General features: G+C 37.3%; 2 protein-coding genes across 4 annotated transcripts in view; one reads left to right on the top strand and one right to left on the bottom strand.

The window, feature by feature from the left end:
- The window catches only part of matn4 (matrilin 4), a 37788-nt gene extending 34480 nt beyond the window's left edge, over positions 1-3308 (bottom strand). For all 3 annotated transcript variants that reach the window (XM_067460440.1, XM_067460438.1, XM_067460439.1), the window contains exon 1: positions 3106-3308. The gene's annotated coding sequence lies outside the window, so the exon portion shown is untranslated. The remainder of the gene's footprint in view (positions 1-3105) is intronic.
- Positions 592-21226, top strand: rbpjl (recombination signal binding protein for immunoglobulin kappa J region-like). Its single transcript, XM_067460441.1, has 12 exons — positions 592-713; positions 3041-3110; positions 5181-5315; positions 5768-5838; positions 5914-6029; positions 6681-6855; positions 8442-8579; positions 12576-12688; positions 15970-16110; positions 16212-16367; positions 17513-17616; positions 20536-21226. The coding sequence occupies exons 1-12, from the start codon at positions 680-682 to the stop codon at positions 20807-20809; spliced, it is 1527 nt and encodes a 508-aa protein (XP_067316542.1). The 5' UTR covers positions 592-679; the 3' UTR covers positions 20810-21226.
- Positions 21227-21497: the final 271 nt, after the last annotated feature.

The raw sequence follows: 21497 nt of genomic DNA, 5'->3' as shown, positions 1-21497 counted from the left end.
ATGACTCTACATTATGCGCAACATCTATAGCAGACATATAAAGAGGAGCTGTTTTTTGACTTTCCAATCATTTCCATTAAACCGGCTTTGAAGAACATGCAGGCCCTTGTAAAGCATTTGCTGATTTAATGAACACATACCCCACATATTTCCAATTTTAGTTCATGCATCTGGAAATAATGCAAATTCCATGTGACTACCAAGTTGTGTAAAATCACTTATCCTCTTCAACTATGATTCCTGTTTGCTTGTTGGTTGGTAGTAACTTAAAAACCAGATGGTCTGGTGTCCATGTTTTCTCTTCACAACATAAAATTGGCAGTAAATGTCACCCACATATATCTTTTTGGACTTCACGCCTCATTCGATGTTGACTTGTGTATCAGTAACTGCTCGCCACGTGGAGGAGGGCGTGAGAATCCAGCACCTGAGCACAGGTGACTATCTCTTAAAGCAAACATGCATATAGATTTACAAATACCCTATGAGGCTGATAACGCAGTTATTGGAATTGGAGATGGAGAAGTCTTCTTACAAACGGGCTCTGACAGTTATACTGTCGTCACATTGTGAAAGGAGAGAATAAAGTAAAACCAGGTAGCATGACCAGCAGTGGCGTGTCTGACTCTGTACAGGACTTTATGAAGATTTCAGAGCGGCTGATGTTCACCTGAGCGTCATGCAGGACCAAAGGAAAGGAGACAGAGAGACAGGTCAGTATTAAGAAATGTGTTAATAATGGTGGGCATTGTTTTAAGCAAAATACATTAATTTATATTTTATTGATATGAGATAATATTTATATTTGTTTTTATTGATTAAAAATGTATACAAATAATAAAAGAGAAACATGCATGTTAAAAATGATTGGCATTCTTTTAAGCGAATTGAATTCCTAAATTTGATTTGTATTTATATTATACAATATTTATTATATAATATTTGTATTTATTGATTAACAATAAAAAATATAACAGACAACTATGCATTAAAATGAGTCGTGTCAAATTGATTAATCACAATTAACCACATCTATAAATGTTTGTGAATATGTATATATTCAAAATATGTGATAAATTGTGATTAATCAATTTGACAGCACTAATTAATGCGATTAATCAAACCTAACATAAAAGTTTGTGTGTGTGTGTGTGTGTGTGTGTGTGTGTGTGTGTGTGTGTGTGTGTGTGTGTGTGTGTGTGTGTGTGTGTGTGTGTGTGTGCGTGTATATATATATATATATATAGATGAGAAAATATTCATATAAATAGAAATATTGATTTTCAGCATAAATCACATATCAGTATAAAGGCAGTACAACAAATACTGCATTTACAGCTTTACAGTTTAAATAACATATTGTTTATAATTAATAGGCCTATACATTCATGAGAAATGGTGGGGGGAAATTTTCTTAATCTTAAATCTTAATCTTGGTACCAGTGGTACTAATATATTCTTTAATCAAAGTATAAGTTTTGACTCAGGGGTAAAAATTTCAATTTAGTAGAAAAAAAATGTCCAGAGATTGACAGTGTGCCAGAGTAACATAGAGGAGCGAGAAAAGGTGACAGGCAGTAAAAAAAGAAGAGTGACAGCATATTTTTTCCAATGTGCTGAGTATATTTTAGAAGACTGTTTGAGCTCCCCAGATCCTAGCTCTTGCCCAAAGGGATCTCCATGGGTTAAAGCCTTGCAATGTAAACATTTCTCTCAGACAGACCAAAGAAAAACCCAGTGTGAGGTAGTGAGAGAGAAGACAGCAGTATTAGAGAAGGAGGGCGAACGGAGGAAAATGGCAAGCGTGGTTTCTTTCTAAGCGGACTGACTGACAGCTTCAGAGCACAGTCATATTAACTAACAGCAGCTTCTTGTTAAAGTAGGATTGAAAGCAGATGTGACGCTTTGCTACTAATAGTTTCGCCTCCAGCCAACCACTGTGCACCTAAAGCATGTAACACTGGTGTGTCCCAAAACCTAGGAAGCTGCCAACTTAGATGGCATTTTGGAAATGGCCGTTAAGATTCACAGCTCACTGGGTTTTAAGACACAGCCACTCTGTTACTGATCTATATTTAGATTTGTTCAGCTCTTGGCTGTGTTCAGAATGGAGTAGTGTACTACTACTGTCACAGTTAGTTATATAAAATATGCAAGAATAAAAGTTTCAAACATTAGTCATGTAACCTTGTCATATATCATGATGTTGCATATTTAATTCAACTATTCAGGCCATCCATCAATCAATCAACCATCAATAATTAAATAAATGTTGCAATTTATATTCAACTTGAGAGCAATGCATTATGGGAGACAGTATCCACATGTTTTGGCTGTATACTGCACACTGTTATATTTAATGGATACAGAACAATTACATACTGTACACAAACAGCATACTAATGCAGAAATAGTATGAATATTATGTGTAGTAGCCTATTGTAAACAAATGCACTTTTCGCGGGTAATTTAACTTAAGTAGCAGGACATGCGAGTCGACCATAACAGTTATTATCTTACAAATGGGTCACATAATATTTAAGAACACACATAGACATTTATTAAATAAATCATGTTTTTTTTTATATTAAATATCGCGACAGACATTATTTATTTTCACAAGTAGCCTATATCTTCATTCTCAAAACTTGATTAAGAAAATTATTAATTTGAGATCGACTGCATTTTATATTATATATAAAAACATTGATATATTTAAAATGCAGCATTTTTTATTACTATTATTATTATTTAATTAATGAATTAAAAAATATGTTTTTTCCTCTGGGAAAATTACAGGAGACTGTTGCCTAATGGCATCGTTTAAAAAAAAAATAGCGCGAAAATATTGCTCGGTTAAGTAGCCTACCATGTTACTCACATTTAATATGTTTAACCATTTCACAACTGACATTTAAAACATTTGTTCCAAAATAATATATATATTTAGAAGGTCACTCTCCAGTCATGTCCAAACTCCATGTACAACTCAATAAAACCATTAAACACAATAAACTATATTTTCCTGTGAATTCTCCAGGATTGACCATTGTGGACTCTACGGAAGCCTCTCACCTGTACACATCAGAAGCCTGCTTCACTCACCTCAGGTAATGACACCGGTACACACTCTCCTGTGGGGACGGTATCCAAAAAATACGACGCTGAAGTGTTTCAGGAAGCCTATTAAAAGAGTCAAACAGTTCCTCAAGGTGAGTAATAACCTCTCCAGGCGATTATTCAGGGATAGAGTGAACAGTCAGGACATTGGCCAGGTATTAAATCTACACAGCACGTTTAAAATGTAGATCCCACCCCCGTCCGAAATGGGAAGAGCATGCAGGATTTATTTTGGGGGGTTGCAGGAGAGAAAACATTAACGCTTTCTTTTAGTGAGCCTTCAGAAATTCCTTGCGGTTCTGCTTTAAGTTAGTCCACGACTGATGCAGGAGCTCCTGAAGTGCCCTTAGTGAACACAGAGCTGACTTTATCAGTCTGATTTTCATTTACAGTGATGCTTTTTTTATAGGCTTTCTATGACGTATTAATAGTGTCTGTATTAAGGTAGTAGACAAATAACGTTTTAAGATATTAGAGTTCATGAAGGGAAAGTGTGTTGTAAGTTTACCCCCAAAAACTCACCCTCAAGTTGTTCCAAACCTGTGTGAATTTCTGGTTCCCATTGATTTGCATAGTTGTTGTTTTTTTTCCCCTTTACTATGGAAGTTTACTCCTTTACAATTAAAAATATCTTTCTTTATGTTCAACAGAAAAAGGAAAGTTATACAAGTTTGGAACAACGTGGGGGTGAACTATCCCTTTAAGTATGGTGATAAAGAAGTTGGAAGATGAAGTATAGCATGAAACTTAGTGTCAAATGCAGAATTTAAAAATGTCAATAGTGTGCAGTAAAAAAAAAAAGCCAAACACTGGGATCAAATTTGACCCCATATCCTCCTAATGTGCTCAAAGTAGAAAATAACATCATTGGCTTTGACCCCCGAATCCTCCTGGGAATGCCTTGAATAAAAACCCAGGCAGACTGAAACTTCTTAAGCCTGTGGGGAATTGTGAGATTTCAATTTAATTCTGCTGGGAAATATCACATTTATATCATTGGGTTTCACAGAAAAGTATACACTGTTAAACAACTAGAGCAACAGATTACCAATAATATGAATTTAATACAACCATTTCGAATTGAGAAACAAATAGCTGCAAATAAATCATATAAAACAATTAGTCAAAGTTAATAATATCTCAGTCCTGTGGGACTCATCATCTTTCATTAGAAATGCCCATGGAGAGCAAAGGGCTTAATAGTCCACCTGGAAAATGAAAAACCTTTCAACCCTCATCTCATACCAATCCCATGATTCTTTGATGTATGTTCGTGGTAATAACCAAAAATACATTGTATAGGTCAAAATTATAGATTTTTCTTTTATGACAAAATCAGTAGTATATTCAGTAAAAATCATGTTCCATGAAGACATTTTGTGAATTTCATACCATAAATATATACATATAATATTATTAGTAGAAGTATGCATTGCTAAGAACTTAATTTGGACAACTTTAAAGGCAATTCTTTCATTATTTAGATTTTCTTGCACCTTCAGATTCCAGTTTTTCAAATAGTTGTATCTCTGCAAAATATTATCCTATCCTAACAAACCATACATCAATGGAAAGCTTATTCCTCAGCTTTCAGATAATGTATAAATCTAAAAAAAAAAAAAAATTACCCATATGACTGGTTTTGTGGTCCAGGTTCACAAATCTGTGTATAAAGTATTCTAGCACTATAAAACAGTTATTTATTTAAAAAGGGTGGGAAAGTGTCACATTCACTCAAGTCATTCCAAACCGGTATGAGTTTTTTTTTTTTCTGTTGAACACAAAATAAGATATTTTGAAGAATGCTTGTAATCAAACAGTTGATGTTTAATGTTGGGTGCCGTCAACTGTCTACCAACATTTTTCATATTTGTATTAACCTTTGGTAATGCCCCTACTTTCTACATTAATATCAACATTTAAATTGTGTCACAATATAAAGAACTATTCTATGATAGGATCTTTGTGAAATGCAGATGGTTTACTTTAGAGATGATGCGTTTTGATTGACCACTCTTTTACCAGTTTACATTTTTTGTTTTTTGTTTGTGCATCACTAGGGAGGACCAACATTTCCCCTTGTTGCAAAAAGTAACCAGAGATTCAGTGAGGCAATACCTTCAATTCAGACCTGACCAATCAGTGATCATCTTGCATGCCAAAGTTGCTCAGAAGTCTTATGGGAATGAGAAAAGGTAAAAATGTTTTACATTTGTGCATTTACATTTTCAAAAGTGAAATGAGAGAGAGAGAGAGAGAGAGAGAGAGAGAGAGAGAGAGAGAGAGAGAGAGAGAGAGAGAGAGAGAGAGAGAGAGAGAGAGAGAGAGAGAGAGAGAGAGAGAGAGAGAGAGAGAGAGAGAGAGAGAGAGAGAGTGACTTTTAAGAGGTTTAAGATGATGACAAAATGTCTAAAACAAATATTTTCTGGGCAAATCACATCATATCATCTAATGTTATTTTGGATCATGGAAGCCAGTTTGTTCAAGGTGGTACCAACCAGCTTGTACCAGATTATGCCTAGCTAGAAACCATCTACCCAGTTCCAAATGGTTGTTTTAGCCATATTTCCACCAGATTATTTTATCACTCACAGGAACATCATTCACCGAGTAACTGTTGCACAACTCTTTCTCCATGTCTCGTTAGGTTTTTCTGTCCCCCTCCTTGTGTGTATCTCACTGGACATGGATGGAAACTCAGACAGGAGCAGCTTAAAGGTCAGTGGCTTGTGAGCCACATCTACATTATTCCCATTGTAATTCAATCTAATTTTCCCATTTATATTCACAAAGCATCAGGTCTAGGTGAGTCCAGTTGTCGGCTTTTCGGTTACATGGGTCTGGACAGCTCCACTGATCCACGGACAGACAGTTTCAAGCTGAGCTTTGAGGAGCAGACAGACAAGAGGGTGAGACATTGCCAAAGCACAGCGATCAAAGAGGAGAGAGTCTGTCAGGCTTATGAGAGAACATGAATGCTGTGTGTACAGAGAGATTTGGAGATGGGATCTTATGTTTATTCTACCTGGATTACAACTAGGTTTATGTAAGCAGGGCAGTTGGATGAACAAAGAATATGGGCTTGATCTTTTAGCTGCTTTATTATTTTCCACAGGAAATAATAATCACAAACAAGATCTCTTTAATATAAAGAAAGCAATGATATTAAAGGGTTAGCTCACCCCAAAAATGTATGTTGTTCCAAACCAATAAGATCTGTTTTTAATGAAATCTGAGAGCGTTCTGTCCCTCTATAGACAGCTACTCAACTACCACTTTGACACATCATAAAGTTCATAAAGAGATTGTAAAACTAATCCACATGAATTGAGCGTTTTAGTCCAAATTTTATGAAGAGACTCAATCTGATGATCAGATTGAATTTAGTGTTTTATTCACATATAAATATTGATCAGTGAACAACCGAACCTTCTCAATGCACAGGAACAAATCTCATTGGTTCTTGCTGAAGCTCAAACGTGCTGCGTTTACACAAGCTTTTGAACTTTTGTAAATGTTAACAACTAACTAATTAGTGTGTATTTCATTCTTTCTTTCAGATGTTTGCCTGCGCTAAAACCTTGTATATCTCGGACACAGACAAACGAAAGCACTTTCGCCTGCTGCTACACCTGTTTCACAGCGGAGGGCAAGAAATCGGCACGTTTAACAGCAGACTCATTAAAGTCATCTCCAAACCCTCGCAGAAAAGACAGTCCATGAAGAATGCTGACCGTGAGTCTGTGCATGTGTGTATTTGTGTGCAATTCTGAAAATCTATATTTAGTTTAACGATTCACATTCGGTCCAAAATTCTATTTTAAAGGATTAGTTCACTTTAAAAATTAAATTTCCGGTTATTTTACTCACCCCCATCTCATCAAAGGTGTTCATGTCCTTTTGTCTTCAGTCAAAAAGAAATTAAGTTTTTCTCCACATAATGGACCTCAATGGCAACTAAAATGTTGAAGGTCCAAATCAATGCAGTTTCAATGGAAGAGCTTCAGAGGCTCTGCACAATCCCAGACGAGGAACAGAGTCTTATCTAGCCAAACCATCTGCCATTTTCAAGAAAAAAAACATTTATATACTTTTTAACCTAAATTGCTCATCTTGTTCTCCGACGTGCCACGGATTGCGCAATCACGTCGGAAACATCATGTTAGCCGTAGGTGGAAGTACCGCCTCAAGCAAATGTGCGAAGACTAATACAAATCCCCATTACAAAAAAACTCCATCTCCAACTTTAAAATCATCCGACATCATTGTTTTACCTTTTTTTGCTAAAAGATGTTTGTATTGGTCTTCGCAGGAGCGCTTTGTAAAGACAGGGGCGGTACTTAACACGACTAGCGTGACCTTTCCGATGTGATTACGTAATCCGCGGCATGCCATAGAGCAGCCAAGATGAGCAATTTAGGTTAAAAAGTATATAAATTCCCCAAAAAGTTTTTTAAATGATTATTTGTCTAGATAAGACCCTATTCCTCATCTGGGATCATGCAGAGCCTCTGAAGCCCTTCCTTTGAAACTGCATTGATTTGGACTGCATTGTTTTAAAGTTTGAAGTGGAGAAAAAAAACGTGAAATGTTTTTATTTTATTTTCCACTGAAGAAAGAAAGACATAAAACATCTTGGATGGCATGGATGTGAGTAAATTATCAGGAAATGTTCATTTTTTAGTGAACTAATCCTTTTAGGTTATAGTTCATGACTAATTCAACCTACAATTTCTCATGTTTTTTTTTAATGTTTTTAGTATTTATTTTTTTGTAAGCTAAACAGTATTGCATGGACTGTTCAAAATCAAATAAAATATGACATCTACCCTGACTAAGGGTCGCTGTGTAAAAGTGTAAACCGGTGTAGAAACCAAACCAAAGTGTGTGTTGCAGTGTCTTTTTGGGGTCAAGCCACTAAATAGTGTCACCCAGCAGCCATTGCCACAGAAGTCAGACATTTGACCTCTAACCTTATGATCCTAAAGCACACACTAAGAGGGCATCTGCTGTTGACATTGACTATTGGATCCACAGGGAGGTTCTGCGGGGAAGAAAGAGGCGCTTGACATCAGAGCAGCAGTCAAGTGACGTCGAATTCCTCACTGTCTTGTGGGAGAGACGGACAATGAGACAAAGTTGTAGAAAGAGAACAGACGGGCATTAGTCAAAGTATATCAGTCATTTATGTTTGCTGTCTGAATGTGTATGAATACATGTCAGTGAGTGTATAAATATTATTGTGTTTCTTTTGTTTTCTCATAGTTTTAGTTTTTGTAAAAAAATCTGCAACTTTCTAAAAAGTGTGTTTGTTTCTTCAGTGTGTATTTCCTCAGGCTCAAAAGTGTCATTGTTTAACCGCTTGCGGTCACAGACGGTCAGTACGCGTTACCTGGCGGTGGAAGACGGGTCTTTTGTCGCCAGTGCGAGACAATGGACGGCATTTACTGTCACTTTAGGTTTGAGATGCAATGCTTTTTCTCCTTTTTTCTCTACTCACTTTTATCGCAGTCCTTCATACGTATAACTAAATAAAACTGTAAGAGCCAGATTTTCTAAACAGTGGAAATTAGCATGCGAGTGCAATCCCATTAAAGCACAGATGGGAGAGAATATTTCTGTGCGTAATCTACTGAAAGAACACAGACGCAGCCAGATCATTTCCATAATGACCAACACAATCTACCAAGAGCAGCGCGTCTGGTTTCTTATATTGGGCGTTAAATAATAGGGGCTTGCGTACCGGAGGAACCTACTCTATAGCCCCGTTTCCACCGCAGGAACTTTACCCAGGAACCAGGAACTTTGGGTGGTACTTCGTGTGTTTAGACCGCAGGAACCAGGGTCAAAATGAAGTTCCGGGTAAATATTTCCCCCTCCAAACGGCCCTGCTCGCGAGGTAGTACTTTTTCAAAGTTCAGGAACTTTCGAGGGCGGGACTTGGGCGCTGAACATGCTGATTGGTTTAGCTCACGCAGCATTTTATTTCAACGGGCATTTTTAAAAGTCTTGCGAGGTTCAGTCTCGTTCAGTAAATATCAGTCTTGCTCTCTGTCTGATGGCGCGCGCCACGTTCGTCTCAGCCGTCTCACGTGCAATGTCCGTAATAGCTGATAATAATATACGTTGTCATTTTAAATCTAGCTTTACAAGCTTTCTGAATATGCTGCATGCTGCTGAATCTGCCTATTAGTGCTCTTTTCTGTCGTTGTTAATTACCTCTTAGTAAACCTATACATAACCAGCAAAAGCAGCACAGCTTGAATCTCTTCCATACTCGTTATTAATTTTTTTTCACCATGTAAACGACCTGACCGATTACTTTTAAGTGTGCGTTCTTACATGACGTGACAGCGCGCGCTGCGCTCATGTTGACAAAAGAGGAAAGTTAATTTTTCGTTGGGGTAAACTTTTTATTTCGTAAGTTATGAAGATAATGTTGGAATAATGACACAGCGTATTGCCCCAGGCAGTTTTTACTTTAACTGCGCCTGACAGAACATTTTTTTTCTGAGATGATTATTACACTTTACAACAAATAAATAGCTATAAATAATACTGTATTAGTCCTGGTGGCCGTTAAGAGTTGCTATGGCTACAGTAAACACACTCCAGCTGCTGGAGAAAACAGCGTTGACATTTTTGATGAGGCAGACAAACTGCTTATGTGACAAAATGATTGCGATTGAAAGTCATCACATGTAAACACCAGATCGGTTTAGATAACGTCTCATGTCTCATGTAAATAGTCCATCTTTCAATCGGTACACACAAAAATGATTACTGCAGTAAGACATGTCCTTCACTGACTTGGAGGAACAGTCGCGCGCAGTCCTATCACTGGACTAATTTGCCTAATCTTCTCGGAACTTTAGATCGCGCTGGAAACGCAGACAGCTGCAGGTCTGGGGGGAAGAAAAGTTCCTGCAAAAAAGTTCCTGGTACAAATTGTTCCGGGTAATTTTGGTGGAAACGGGGCTATAGTTCCTAGAACTATTTGTGGAAGTACCCGGATTTTGCTGTGTTGGCACCATAGGAACGATTTGGGTTCTAGGAACTCTTGGTAACGCTTTAGTTTACAGGCCGGAAAGTACTGCATAAGTAAAACTAATTTACAGCGTAGTAGTATAAGCGTATAGTGTAATTATAAAGTGTATACGTGTAGGTATAAGTTTTTTTTTTTTAATTAAGGGGTATTTATCTGTCTGGTTACAGGCTAAGTATAAATCTGTGGGCTGTAAATTAAAGTGGTGCTTGTTCCCCTCTTTCATGCAATTGGCCGAACGCACGCGAAACACCAGCACTCGCCATTTTTAAAGATGCAGTCCGTAAGTTCAAGCTCTTTGTCGCCATCTCTGTTTAAACCCTGAAATTGCAGTCATTTGAATAGTCATCTTTTTTACATGAATTGAGTATCAGCCCAAGGACTCAGTGCAGAAGAATCAAATGTTTTTAGGTGTATATGTGGGTTGTCTATCAATGCACCAGTAGTCAACGATGATTGTCGTTTTTAACTTTCTGGAATACAAGCCAAGTCTTGTTTTCATTTTCTTCTTAAAGGGTTAGTTCAACCAAAAATTAAGATTCTTTCAATAATTACTTACCCAAATGTCATTTGACACCCGTCAGACCTCCATTCATCTTCACACACAGATGAAGATATTAGTGTTGAAATCCAATGGCTCAGAAAGGCCTTCATTGACACCAATGTCATTTCCTCTCTCAAGACCCATAAAGGCACTAAAGACGTCGTTACAAAGCCCATCTCACTACAGCGGCTCTACAATCATTTTATGAAGCAACGAAAATAGTTTTTGTGTGCGATTTGTTTTTTAAATAAATAATGACTTATATAGTGATGGGCTGATTTCAAAACAAAGTTTAGAATGTTATGAATCAATGAATCGATCATAGTCTGTAAAAAAATATGGACGCAGTGTTCGGGACGTCACCCATAGGATTCCGATAAGCCGTTCTGAAGCGTAAAGTAGAGACGAGCCGGCCAATGCCATCTTGCTAGCGCGTCATCTCGTGTCACTCCCGGATAACAGAAAATGGGCAAAGAGGCAGGATGTGGGCGGAGCTTAGGTGACGCAACGACTATAGACGGTGGAAAAAAGCTTTCCACCTGTCACTCAAAGTGACCACGTACCTTAATTATGCAGAAATTTAAGGCTTTATATAATGTAAATGTATGAGTTATAAAACAATTCACCCCCCTCACAGTTGTCATGAAGGTCAAAATTAGCCGTATAGACCAAAACCACAATTTGTACCAGGCTGTAAACATGTTTTTTTCTGCTGTAAAGAATTTTTTACATGGGGCTCAATGAGATTCTGCTCTCTTTTGGAGCCTGTCCCTAGTGGCCAGTTGAGGAATTGCAATTTACATTACTTCAGTATTGGCTTCAAGAGAGATCGCGGGAGGTTGCCGCCTGGTATCGATTCATGATTCGGATCGCCAATATAATGTGATTTCAGCAGTTTGGCAGTTTGACACGCAATCCGAATCATGAATCAATAAGCTGATTCATAAGCGTTCAAAACTTTGTTTTGAAATCAGCCCATCACTATATAAGTCCTTATTTCGTTATTTTTTGCGCAACAAAAACTATTTTCGTCTCTTCATACGATTATTGTAGAGCCACTGTAGTGTGATGGGCTTTGTAACGTCTTTAGTGCCTTTATGGGTCTTGGTCCTGGTGTCTTCTACATAGGACATAAAATTATAATATAAAATAAAAATCAGATTTTTTTTGCCATTTGTTTCTAACACTCCAAACAATTTAATGATTTTAAAAATCATACATAAAATTACAAACTAAATTTGTATGGGTCAAAGAAGGATACATCATTGATATGTTTACAAGGTTAACAACATTGGAACTAATTTAGTAATTTCATGCAAAGGATGTATTTATGCACAGAGACAATCTATTTCTAAAAGGAAAAAGGTGCACATACAACATAACAGTATAATTATTATATTGACTTATTCTACACCTTGTAATGACATGGGAAACCCCTTTTGGGGAAGTATTTCCATTCACTCAGGTTCACCCATGCGTATGCACAGACCCACTGTATGTTGTAGGGACTTATTCACCACAGTAGCTAAATAAACTCAAGAAACCGAACAAGTCTAGAAACAACTGTTCAAAACTCCATGCAGGACATCCAGTGTAAATAAACTCTCACCTACGCTTATAGTGCATCGGCCCATTTGAGAGTAAAATCAGTTTTCCAGAATATGACATTTCACCCAAAGAATAGATATTCTAAAAGGTTCGATTGTAAATTTCAGCAACATGTGTTCAGCAGCTGGTATAAATGTAGCATAAATTGGGTTAACCCCTGTACAGCACCCAAGGCCAAATCCTGGTCTGAGTAAGGTCTAATTTTCTCTCTCGCCCCCTACAGCGCTAATACTCCCTCTGTTTCAACTCTGTTCATAGTGGAGGAGATGCACGCCGTTCATAGGGAGTACACCGTGTGTGACAGCTACATCTGTTACGGTTGTGTGGTTCAACTGGTATGCACGGACTCAGGAGTGGCGCTGCCACCAATGGTATGCAAGTATAAAACTGATTTTCTTTCAATTACATGTGAAGTCATCTGTATTTATGTAGCACTTTATACTACACACAATTTTTTCAAAACAGCGATACACAAAATAATGATCAATGATGCCAGACAGCAATAGTGTTGTTATTCACTTCTGAGCCAGTTTGGTAAAAATTCAATGTAGTTGAATATTAAAGTTACTGAATATTAAAGTGCTCCTATTCGCTCTGCAAAGTTATACATTCACAAGTACACAATGTATCGATGAGATATTGTCTCCCAAAAGAAAGAATAGACTCTGAACCGCCTAATCCAGTTGTCAGGAATTCAAATCCCAATCAGTTACCCATTAATTAGTTAATGCCCACCTATGTTGTATGTTGAACAACTTGACCCGCCCTTTAACGCGGGAATCGCAAAACGCTTGCTCTTGAAATATGGGTCAATACTCAATTTGCTCCTCAGAATCATAATAATTATTGATGCATATATTTTCAACCGGGTGTCCAAAATACATAGTTTTGCGTTTTATATTGTGTAGGTCTCCGGCTAATTGGCTAACTCAAGTTATTTCTGTCTTACTGAAACTATTAATGCAGATTGTCTGTTGTTCTTACTTCTTTGAGTAAAGATAAAGGATGGAGCAAGATTTGTTTTACTAACTTTAATGTCACATCAGTCATTGACGTTAGTGCTCGGCTAACACATGCACTGTTATTGATACAGTTCCTGCATGTAAATTAGAAATACACACGTGTTTGTAGATGGACATTCACTTGTTAATGCTGATGGTGAGGAATTACAGCTGCAACATCTCATAATGAACCTCAAAATGAGTAGTGTATCACTGAGAAACTCCTGCTCGACTCGTCTATGTGATGGAGGTTCGGGTTGAATAACTAGTTCTTCCAATGTTTCTTCATCAGACTCGTATTGATATGGTCAAATCAACAACATCATTAATGTCCTACAGTGTGTGTGCAATCACTGAGCTTTAGGAAGTCTCCGGAGGTGAAGTTCAGTTATGGTAATGGCCGTTTAGCTTCTGACATGTGGAAGACCAATCACAACAGACTGGCCTATCTGACCAATCAGAGCAGAGCAGCTCTCGAAAAGAAGGAGAGACTGATTTATCCGTTGAGTTTGAGAATCATTGAAAAATGTAGTGATGTGTAGTGTATATTATGAGAAAATTAAAATGTTTTTTGACCTTTGATGCATGTAAACCTTTTGTAGGAGACTCTAAAACAGCATTAAAAGCTTTTAAAATAGCATAACAGTGGTACTTTAAGTATAAAAGCCTAGCTACCACTTAGAAAAAACCTAGAAAAGTATTGTAAAAGGTCAGAAACTATAAAAATTTAGTTTATTTTACAATTCTGTTTGGTGGTTCAGAAATTACACACCTTAAACTGCAAAATTTGCTTTAGATAATTTGAATGGGATATTTAATCATTGTGCCAGTGTTAAGTTATACAATACTCATTATTTTAATGTGTTCAAAAACAACACAACATCTTACTGTAATATAATTGGTGCTCCACTGCATGCTATCAAAGCCAACATTTAACCATGCATTTTTTATTTTAAAAACCTTGTGGAATTGAATGTGCATGTTCTGTGTATTTTTAATCTATATTTGTTCACCCATGTCTCTGAAGCCTGTGAAGCACACATTTCCATCCCTGTGGTGTTTTTTGGAAGCTGGTCTTCTACCAACCTGCGTCACAGTTTGCTGATAAAGCACTTGATCAAAATGCCAAGGACAACGTTTAAATACCACATTTAGCAGACTAGCAAACAGAATAGACCTTCACAATGTTGTTTTAGTTGTTTGAAAATGCTGACTGGTTTGTTTTGGTTTGCAAGAGTGTATCTGAAGCCCTCATGCAGCAGAATTTTGATCAGTTTTGAACAGTCACATATTGTGCAGCACAGGTGCTGCGGGAGACCAGGTGCAGTGGTGCATGAAAGAAGGGCGATTACAACTCTTTTTTTTTTTTGGAAGGCTATTTTAGGAATGCTCATATCAAATTTCTGAGAACATGGAGGACTTTATACAGTTATACTCTTAAAAATAAAGGTTAAAAAAAGTTGCAACAATGCCATAGGGGAACCTTTTTTGGTTCCCCCAAAGAACCTTTCAGTGAACAGTTTTAGATGATTAAAATGTTCTTCACATTATTTTAAAGAACCTTTTCCCACTCTAAAGAAGCTTTTGTGGAATGGAAATAAAGAAGCTTTATTATTCAGAGTACCCCGAGTGCACTCACACACTCTACCGGTCAAAAAGTTTGAACACATTATGATTTTTTTATGTTTTTGAAAGAAGCCAAAATGCTCACCATGGCTGTTTTTATTTGATCAAAAATACAGCAAAAACAGTAATATTGTGAAATACCATTACAATTTAAAATAAAAATAAAATTGTATTCATTCCTGTGATCAAAGCGCAATTTATTCCTGTGATCAAAGCGCAATTACTCCAGTTTTCAGTGTCACATGATCCTTCAGAAATCATTCTGATATGAGGATTTGCTGCTCAAGAAACATTTATTTATTATTATTATTACCAATGTTAAACAGTTGTGCAGCATAATATTTAATGGATACACTACCATTCAAAGGTTTGGGGTAATTTGTATTATATATATATATAAAATAATGTAGGCATTCATATTGTTTCAAACGATTCTGAAACTTTATATTCATTAAATAATCTAGGCAAAAATGATTAAAAGTTTCCACAAAAACAGCAAAAAATATTTTCAACATTGATAAAAATAAGAAATAGATAATGAGATCCATAATAACTGAGCACAGATAATTGAGCACAAAATCAGTATATAAAAAGGATCATGTGACACTGAAGACTGGAGTAATGATGCTAAAGATTCATCTTTGCATCACAGAAATAAATTCGATTTTAAATTATTTAAAAAACGAAGTTATTTTAAATCGTAATATTTTAACTGTATTTTGTTGAAACAGATTCATCATTGTTGAGCAGAAGATACATTAACATAAAAAAAATCCACATCACTATATGAAATCTAAACAGCAGGAATGTTAAATTTCTCATGAGAGACCTATCATAAATGCATCTGTACAAGCCATAGGTATAGGATTTCAATTTCTTAATTTATTTTAAACTGAATTAAACATTCAGAATAAAGAAGGAGAAAAGTTTGAGGCTCACTGTTGCACTATTAAAGGGATGAAAAATAAAGAAGATGAAATGGTCAGCTGTGTGAAGTTACTTTATGCGGTTTTCTTTCTTTGAAGGTAATACGCAAGGTGAACAAGCAACATGCATGTCTAGACTTGGATGAGCCCGTGTCTCAGCTTCATAAATGTGCTTTCCAGTTCAGAGACAGCAACCACATGTACCTCTGCCTGTCCAATGAAAAAATCATACAGTTCCAGGTGAAAACAGGCAATGACATTTAACTACATTTCATTAAAAGAATAGTTTACCCCGCAATGAAAATGCATTTACTTTCCCTCGTGTGATCCCAAACTTGTAGGCCTCTCCGTGTCCTAAGGAAAGTAATAAGGTGTTACTGAATGACGGATCCTGTTGGACCATCATTGGAACAGAGGTGGTTGAATACACCTTCAGTGAGAGTCTCGCCGGCCACCCGACCACCATCAGCCCTGTACCTGTGATCAATGGACTAGAGGTCAGAAATCAAGCACTTCCAATCAATTTGAAGGATGAATTTATGCGAAATTCAATGCTAACGTAGACTAACCATGTTCCGTACACAACGATGTTCCGTACAAATGAACTTTTACGGCCGATCGCTGAGTAAATACTTACTGGTCATACATAAACTATATATCTGTGTCTTCATCATTTCTCCCTCTTTCACACCCGATCAAGCCAGAGACCTCACTGCCGTTTGTTCCCGTGAGATTTCAGTAAATTTGCTAGGTGCGCCCACTGCGCTTGAAATTGGACGGTGGGGAAGCTGCACGTCAGACTGCAGCTCGTGTGGGGAGATAACTAGAGCAGCGAAAATGTACATTTTGATTTAATTTATGCTTCTCCCAGTATTACAGTCTTTATAAAATGAATATTATGTTATCACACATTGGTAAATATATGACCTCTTGTTGAATAAATGCTTTGAAATAGGAATTTTCAAACGTCAATTGCGGACGAGGACCGCTTGGCGCAACTCATGCTGAGACAGGCAGAGTTTTGAAGTTTACACATTGGTTTATCGTTACATTTTTTAAATCAATGCAAATTGTTTGCATTTCTTTGTCTTTAGAAATGTATGGTAATCTTATTCCCCGATGTTTCACATGATTCATGCTTAACTCACATGCCATAATTAATATCACGAAACAATGCACGGTCCGCTTATTGAACCTGCAAAATTAATTTACATTTTAACCTAACAAGGTATTCACCTTTATTATTCATTTAAATTATGTTTTCTACAGTTAAAATAAACAAACAGCTCACAATTGATCAGATAAATGTCAATTTTCGCTGTGTACTAAAGTAATGCGCTCTGTACGGAACATCATTAAAAGCTGTACGGAACACTGTTCACGCTTATCATCTTCCGTACACCTGCGGAGGAGGTACTTTTTCCCACTTTTCTCAAATACTATTGGTCCAAAAGACATCAATCAAAGTGTGGACTGACCAATGGGTATTCACCCAGGGAATAATCACACAAACATGCTTGTCTGGCTCTCAACAACGGAGGAGTGGCCGCGGGCGCGCGGTGTATGGCTAAAAGTGTACGGAACATGGTTAGTCTACGTTACCTAAACAACATAACATGTGTTCATGGTTTTTGTGGTTTAGCTAAATGGAGGGGGGCATGTGGCCATGTTGGAGCTTCACGGAGAAAACTTCAGTCCACACTTAAAGGTCTGGTTCGGCGACATGGAGGCAGAGACCATGTTCAGGTTAGCATTCATCTTAAATAGCTGGATTAAAGGTCCCGTTCTTCGCGATTCCATCTTTCAAACTTTAGTTAGTGTGTAATGTTGCTGTTAGAGCATAAATAATACCTGTAAAACTATAAAGCTCAAAGTTCAATGCCAAGAGAGATATTTTATTTAACAGAAGTTCCCTTTCAAAGCCTACAGCGAACGGCCGGTTTGGACTACAGCCCTGCACTTCCTGCTGTAATGACGTCACTAGAACCGTTTGTTGACGAACGCTCCGCCCACAAGAACACACAAAATAGGGGGCGTGGTCTCGTTGCTCTCCCACGTGGAGAAGAGCGCGCATTCAGCGCTTGCATCTCCCCGTTATGCTAAGAGGCGGGACCTTTCCGGACAAAGTGCGCTAAGCTGCTGTCCAATCACAACACGGGAAGCGCTGGCCCAATCAGAAATCGTTACGTGTTTCTGAAGGAGGAACTTCATAGGACAAGGAAATCATCAGGCCGTTTTTAGGACAGAGAGAACAGCGCTGTACAGATAAGTAAATTGTGTGAAAAATACTGTTTTTTTTTACACGCGAAACATGAACTCATGTTATATTGCACACTGTAAACACAATCAAAGCTTCGAAAACACGCGAAGAACGGGACCTTTAAATGCCCTCATTTTTGGTGTAGATACTCTGAGAGTATAGCCTGCCAAGCTACTGATTTAAAGTGTTCCTATTTTGGATTCTTTAAAAGTACCTTTTTATGTAGTGTGTAACATAGCTCTAAGTGAATAAAACATCCTACAAAGTTTTAAATCTAAAAAAAAGTGCAGCATATATAGTTATTGGGCCTCATTCATGAAACTTTCATAAATATGAGCAAATTCGAGTAATTTGCGCGTAAAATAGACCTTTAAGAAAACTGCTCCAGATTCACAAACGCTTCGTATACCACGGATTCGTTAGTTAAACGTGTGTATATTAATGAATTCCAAACATGTGTAAAATAAGAAGCGCTTGCATGCTCATTCTTAATTAGCATAATCCCCGCCCATGAGTTACAACTGCAAATGACATGGCCAGGGACGCTGTGGACTCTTCTGGAAATCTCTCAGGTTTGGATCCAGTATATTGCATAAATGCTAAAGAGAGTAATTGGCTATATGACTTAATATTAAATTATCGTGTGTCTACCAAAGCATGTTTTAGCAAGCTAATCTTCTGAAAACGGCCAGCTGGTGGCGCTTGAAATCACTTTGTACGGGCAGCGTTTTTCCAGCTGAGATACTTTGGTAGCTATGATACACAATATTACTGAATTGAGAAATGCAGTAAAAAGCAGTATTAATTTCTCTATTATTGTTGTTTGGTTGGTGTACGAGTGGCATGATTGGTCAGTGTATTTTTTGTCCCGCCCGTCCTCCACTGTGATTGGACGGCCTGGTAAAAAATGACAGTGACGAGCGTGGCAAATCAACTCTTGAAATATTATTATGGTAGGCATGCCCTATATAGTGCATTAAAATGTAGTCATCAGTTTCCCTAAATTAGATCACAGAACATTCAAATGTTTTACAAAAATTTACATCAGTGGCTTTACGAACGATTTACACTTAATTTCGTTCTGCTCGTGTTTCATGAATGAGGCCAATTGTCTCTCAGAAGTAGGATTCGATTCTAAGTCAATTAAACAAATATTTTTTTTTTTTTTATGAGTCCTAAGCCGTTTTGTTGTGATGTCAAGACAAAACCTTATCATACTGGCTGTCCACTTATTGTGCGCGCAGACACCAGGGAAAACTTGAACCACCTCAAACACTGCAGCGGATACTGGAGCATCATGTTGAGAAGACGCTGTGCTCAACAATGTGTTTATTGTGTTTCATATTGTGTAGGTCTTTGGCTAACCAGCTATTTATTACTAGTTATTACTGTCTTACTGAAATACTTCTGCTCATCAGCATCTCTTTATTATCAACAAATACAGTTAATATATAAATCAGGCAAATTATATATGCACAAACCCCTCAGAATATAGATATGAATAAACCTGCGAAGTTTTCTACTGTAATGCTCATTGTGTCTTTTAGAAACATGCCACAGTAGAAATGAAATAAAGTGCTGTGCAGATACAGGCATGCAGATATGTATATATAAGTGGCTTTGAACATGGCTCATCCAATCATTAACTATATATTTTATAAATTGCAATTACTCACTATGTAATAAATAACACAGCACAGGTGTATGCAAGTTATAGCAAGACAAACCAGCCCCCTACCCTACTCATATTAAACTTTTACCTGTGCAATAATTTTAGTCAGTTGTGTGCACCTTGCCAAGGCTCCAGGGATGCCGTGGTGCAGCATTCCTGTCTCAGCAGGCTGGAGTAGAATGATGGTCTCTCTCAGGTCCTTGTACGGAGGCTCTTAGAGCTGTTGTCAAGTGTCAGGAAGGTCAGCGGGTGATCTGCAACTGAAATGACTGCAAATCAGTGAGGTGTAACCTCCTTCATCTTAAGTTACAGGAGGAAAACATTTAATACTTCAGTCAAAGTTTGACAGTGATTGCACTGAATAAATATAAATATACTTTCTGTGCATATATATATATATATATATATATATATATATAAATCTTTTACTGTATCATAACGTCTTGTACTGAAACCACTACCCTGTGCACTAAAATGTCTCAACGTAGACTTTGGTGAGCTTAATAGGTATTTATTTACCATATAAATGTGTGATTAGATAGATAGATAGATAGATAGATAGATAGATAGATAGATAGATAGATAGATAGATAGATAGATAGATAGATAGATAGATAGATAGATAGATAGATAGATAGATAGATAGATAGACAAAACTGAAAACTGAAATAAATTAAACCTAAATAATGTATTTTTAAATATGACTGTAAATATGATACTTTGTCCATCTCAGGTCCTCTAGGTCTTTGCTGAGTGTCGTTCCTGATGTTTCCATATTGAGTGGCGAGTGGAGATGGATGAGACAACCAATCACAGTGCCCTTATCTCTGATCCGATTGGACGGGCTGATCTACAGGAGTTCATACTCATTTACTTACACACCAGAGCACAGCGCCCCTTCTCAAGCAAACGGTACAGCGGAGAGAACCGCAGACTCAGACTCGCTCATAGACACCATTCACCAGGAGTTCACACGGATGAACTTTCACCTATTTATGCAGAGCTGAGAACACACACGCACACGCACACACACACACACACACACACGCACACCTTGAACAAAGGATTAATCAAGGAGAATATTCTTGTCAGATTATGTCCAGCCCTGGTTCAGATTCTACCCTCTTGTTAACACTTACACTAACAAGAAAAACTCTCCCAGCATGTAACCATGTAGAGCTTTAGAGAGCTGACACACTAGAGACAGATCTGATGAGTGTTTGGCACTTAGAAATGCACCAGATCCATGTATTGAGGCTGTGAAAAGAGCTGAGTCAGTTGAAAAACAATTAATTAGCTTCGTAACACCAGTCAGTCAATGGATGCTTATGTCTGTATATGATGAAGCATAACTTTAGCAAACCTTTGTTTTCTATGACTTGGCAGTTAATACATTTAGAATATTACAAAAGATTTCTATTTTACAAATAAATGCTATTCTTTTTAATTTTTTTATTGAGGAGGACGGGGGGCTCTGCAGCAGACCCTTTAATATGGTCATTTTTAAGGGCCTCTGTAGCACACCCCATTTCACATACACAAACCAAACTTTAAACACTTATAGATCTCTTCAAACTGAACAACTTTTGTGCTCATAGTCATAAGCTTGACCCAACAGGAAACCATCTATTATGGGTTGTTTAAAAAAAACGCATGCTCTGAAATTGGATATACTCCTCTAAGGAGAGCTAACGC

This window comes from Pseudorasbora parva, chromosome 12, assembly GCF_024679245.1.
Source record: "Pseudorasbora parva isolate DD20220531a chromosome 12, ASM2467924v1, whole genome shotgun sequence".
NCBI classification, from domain to species: domain Eukaryota; kingdom Metazoa; phylum Chordata; class Actinopteri; order Cypriniformes; family Gobionidae; genus Pseudorasbora; species Pseudorasbora parva.
The sequence above is the reverse complement of the archived record's forward strand: the minus strand, read 5'-3'. Positions and strand labels throughout refer to the sequence as shown.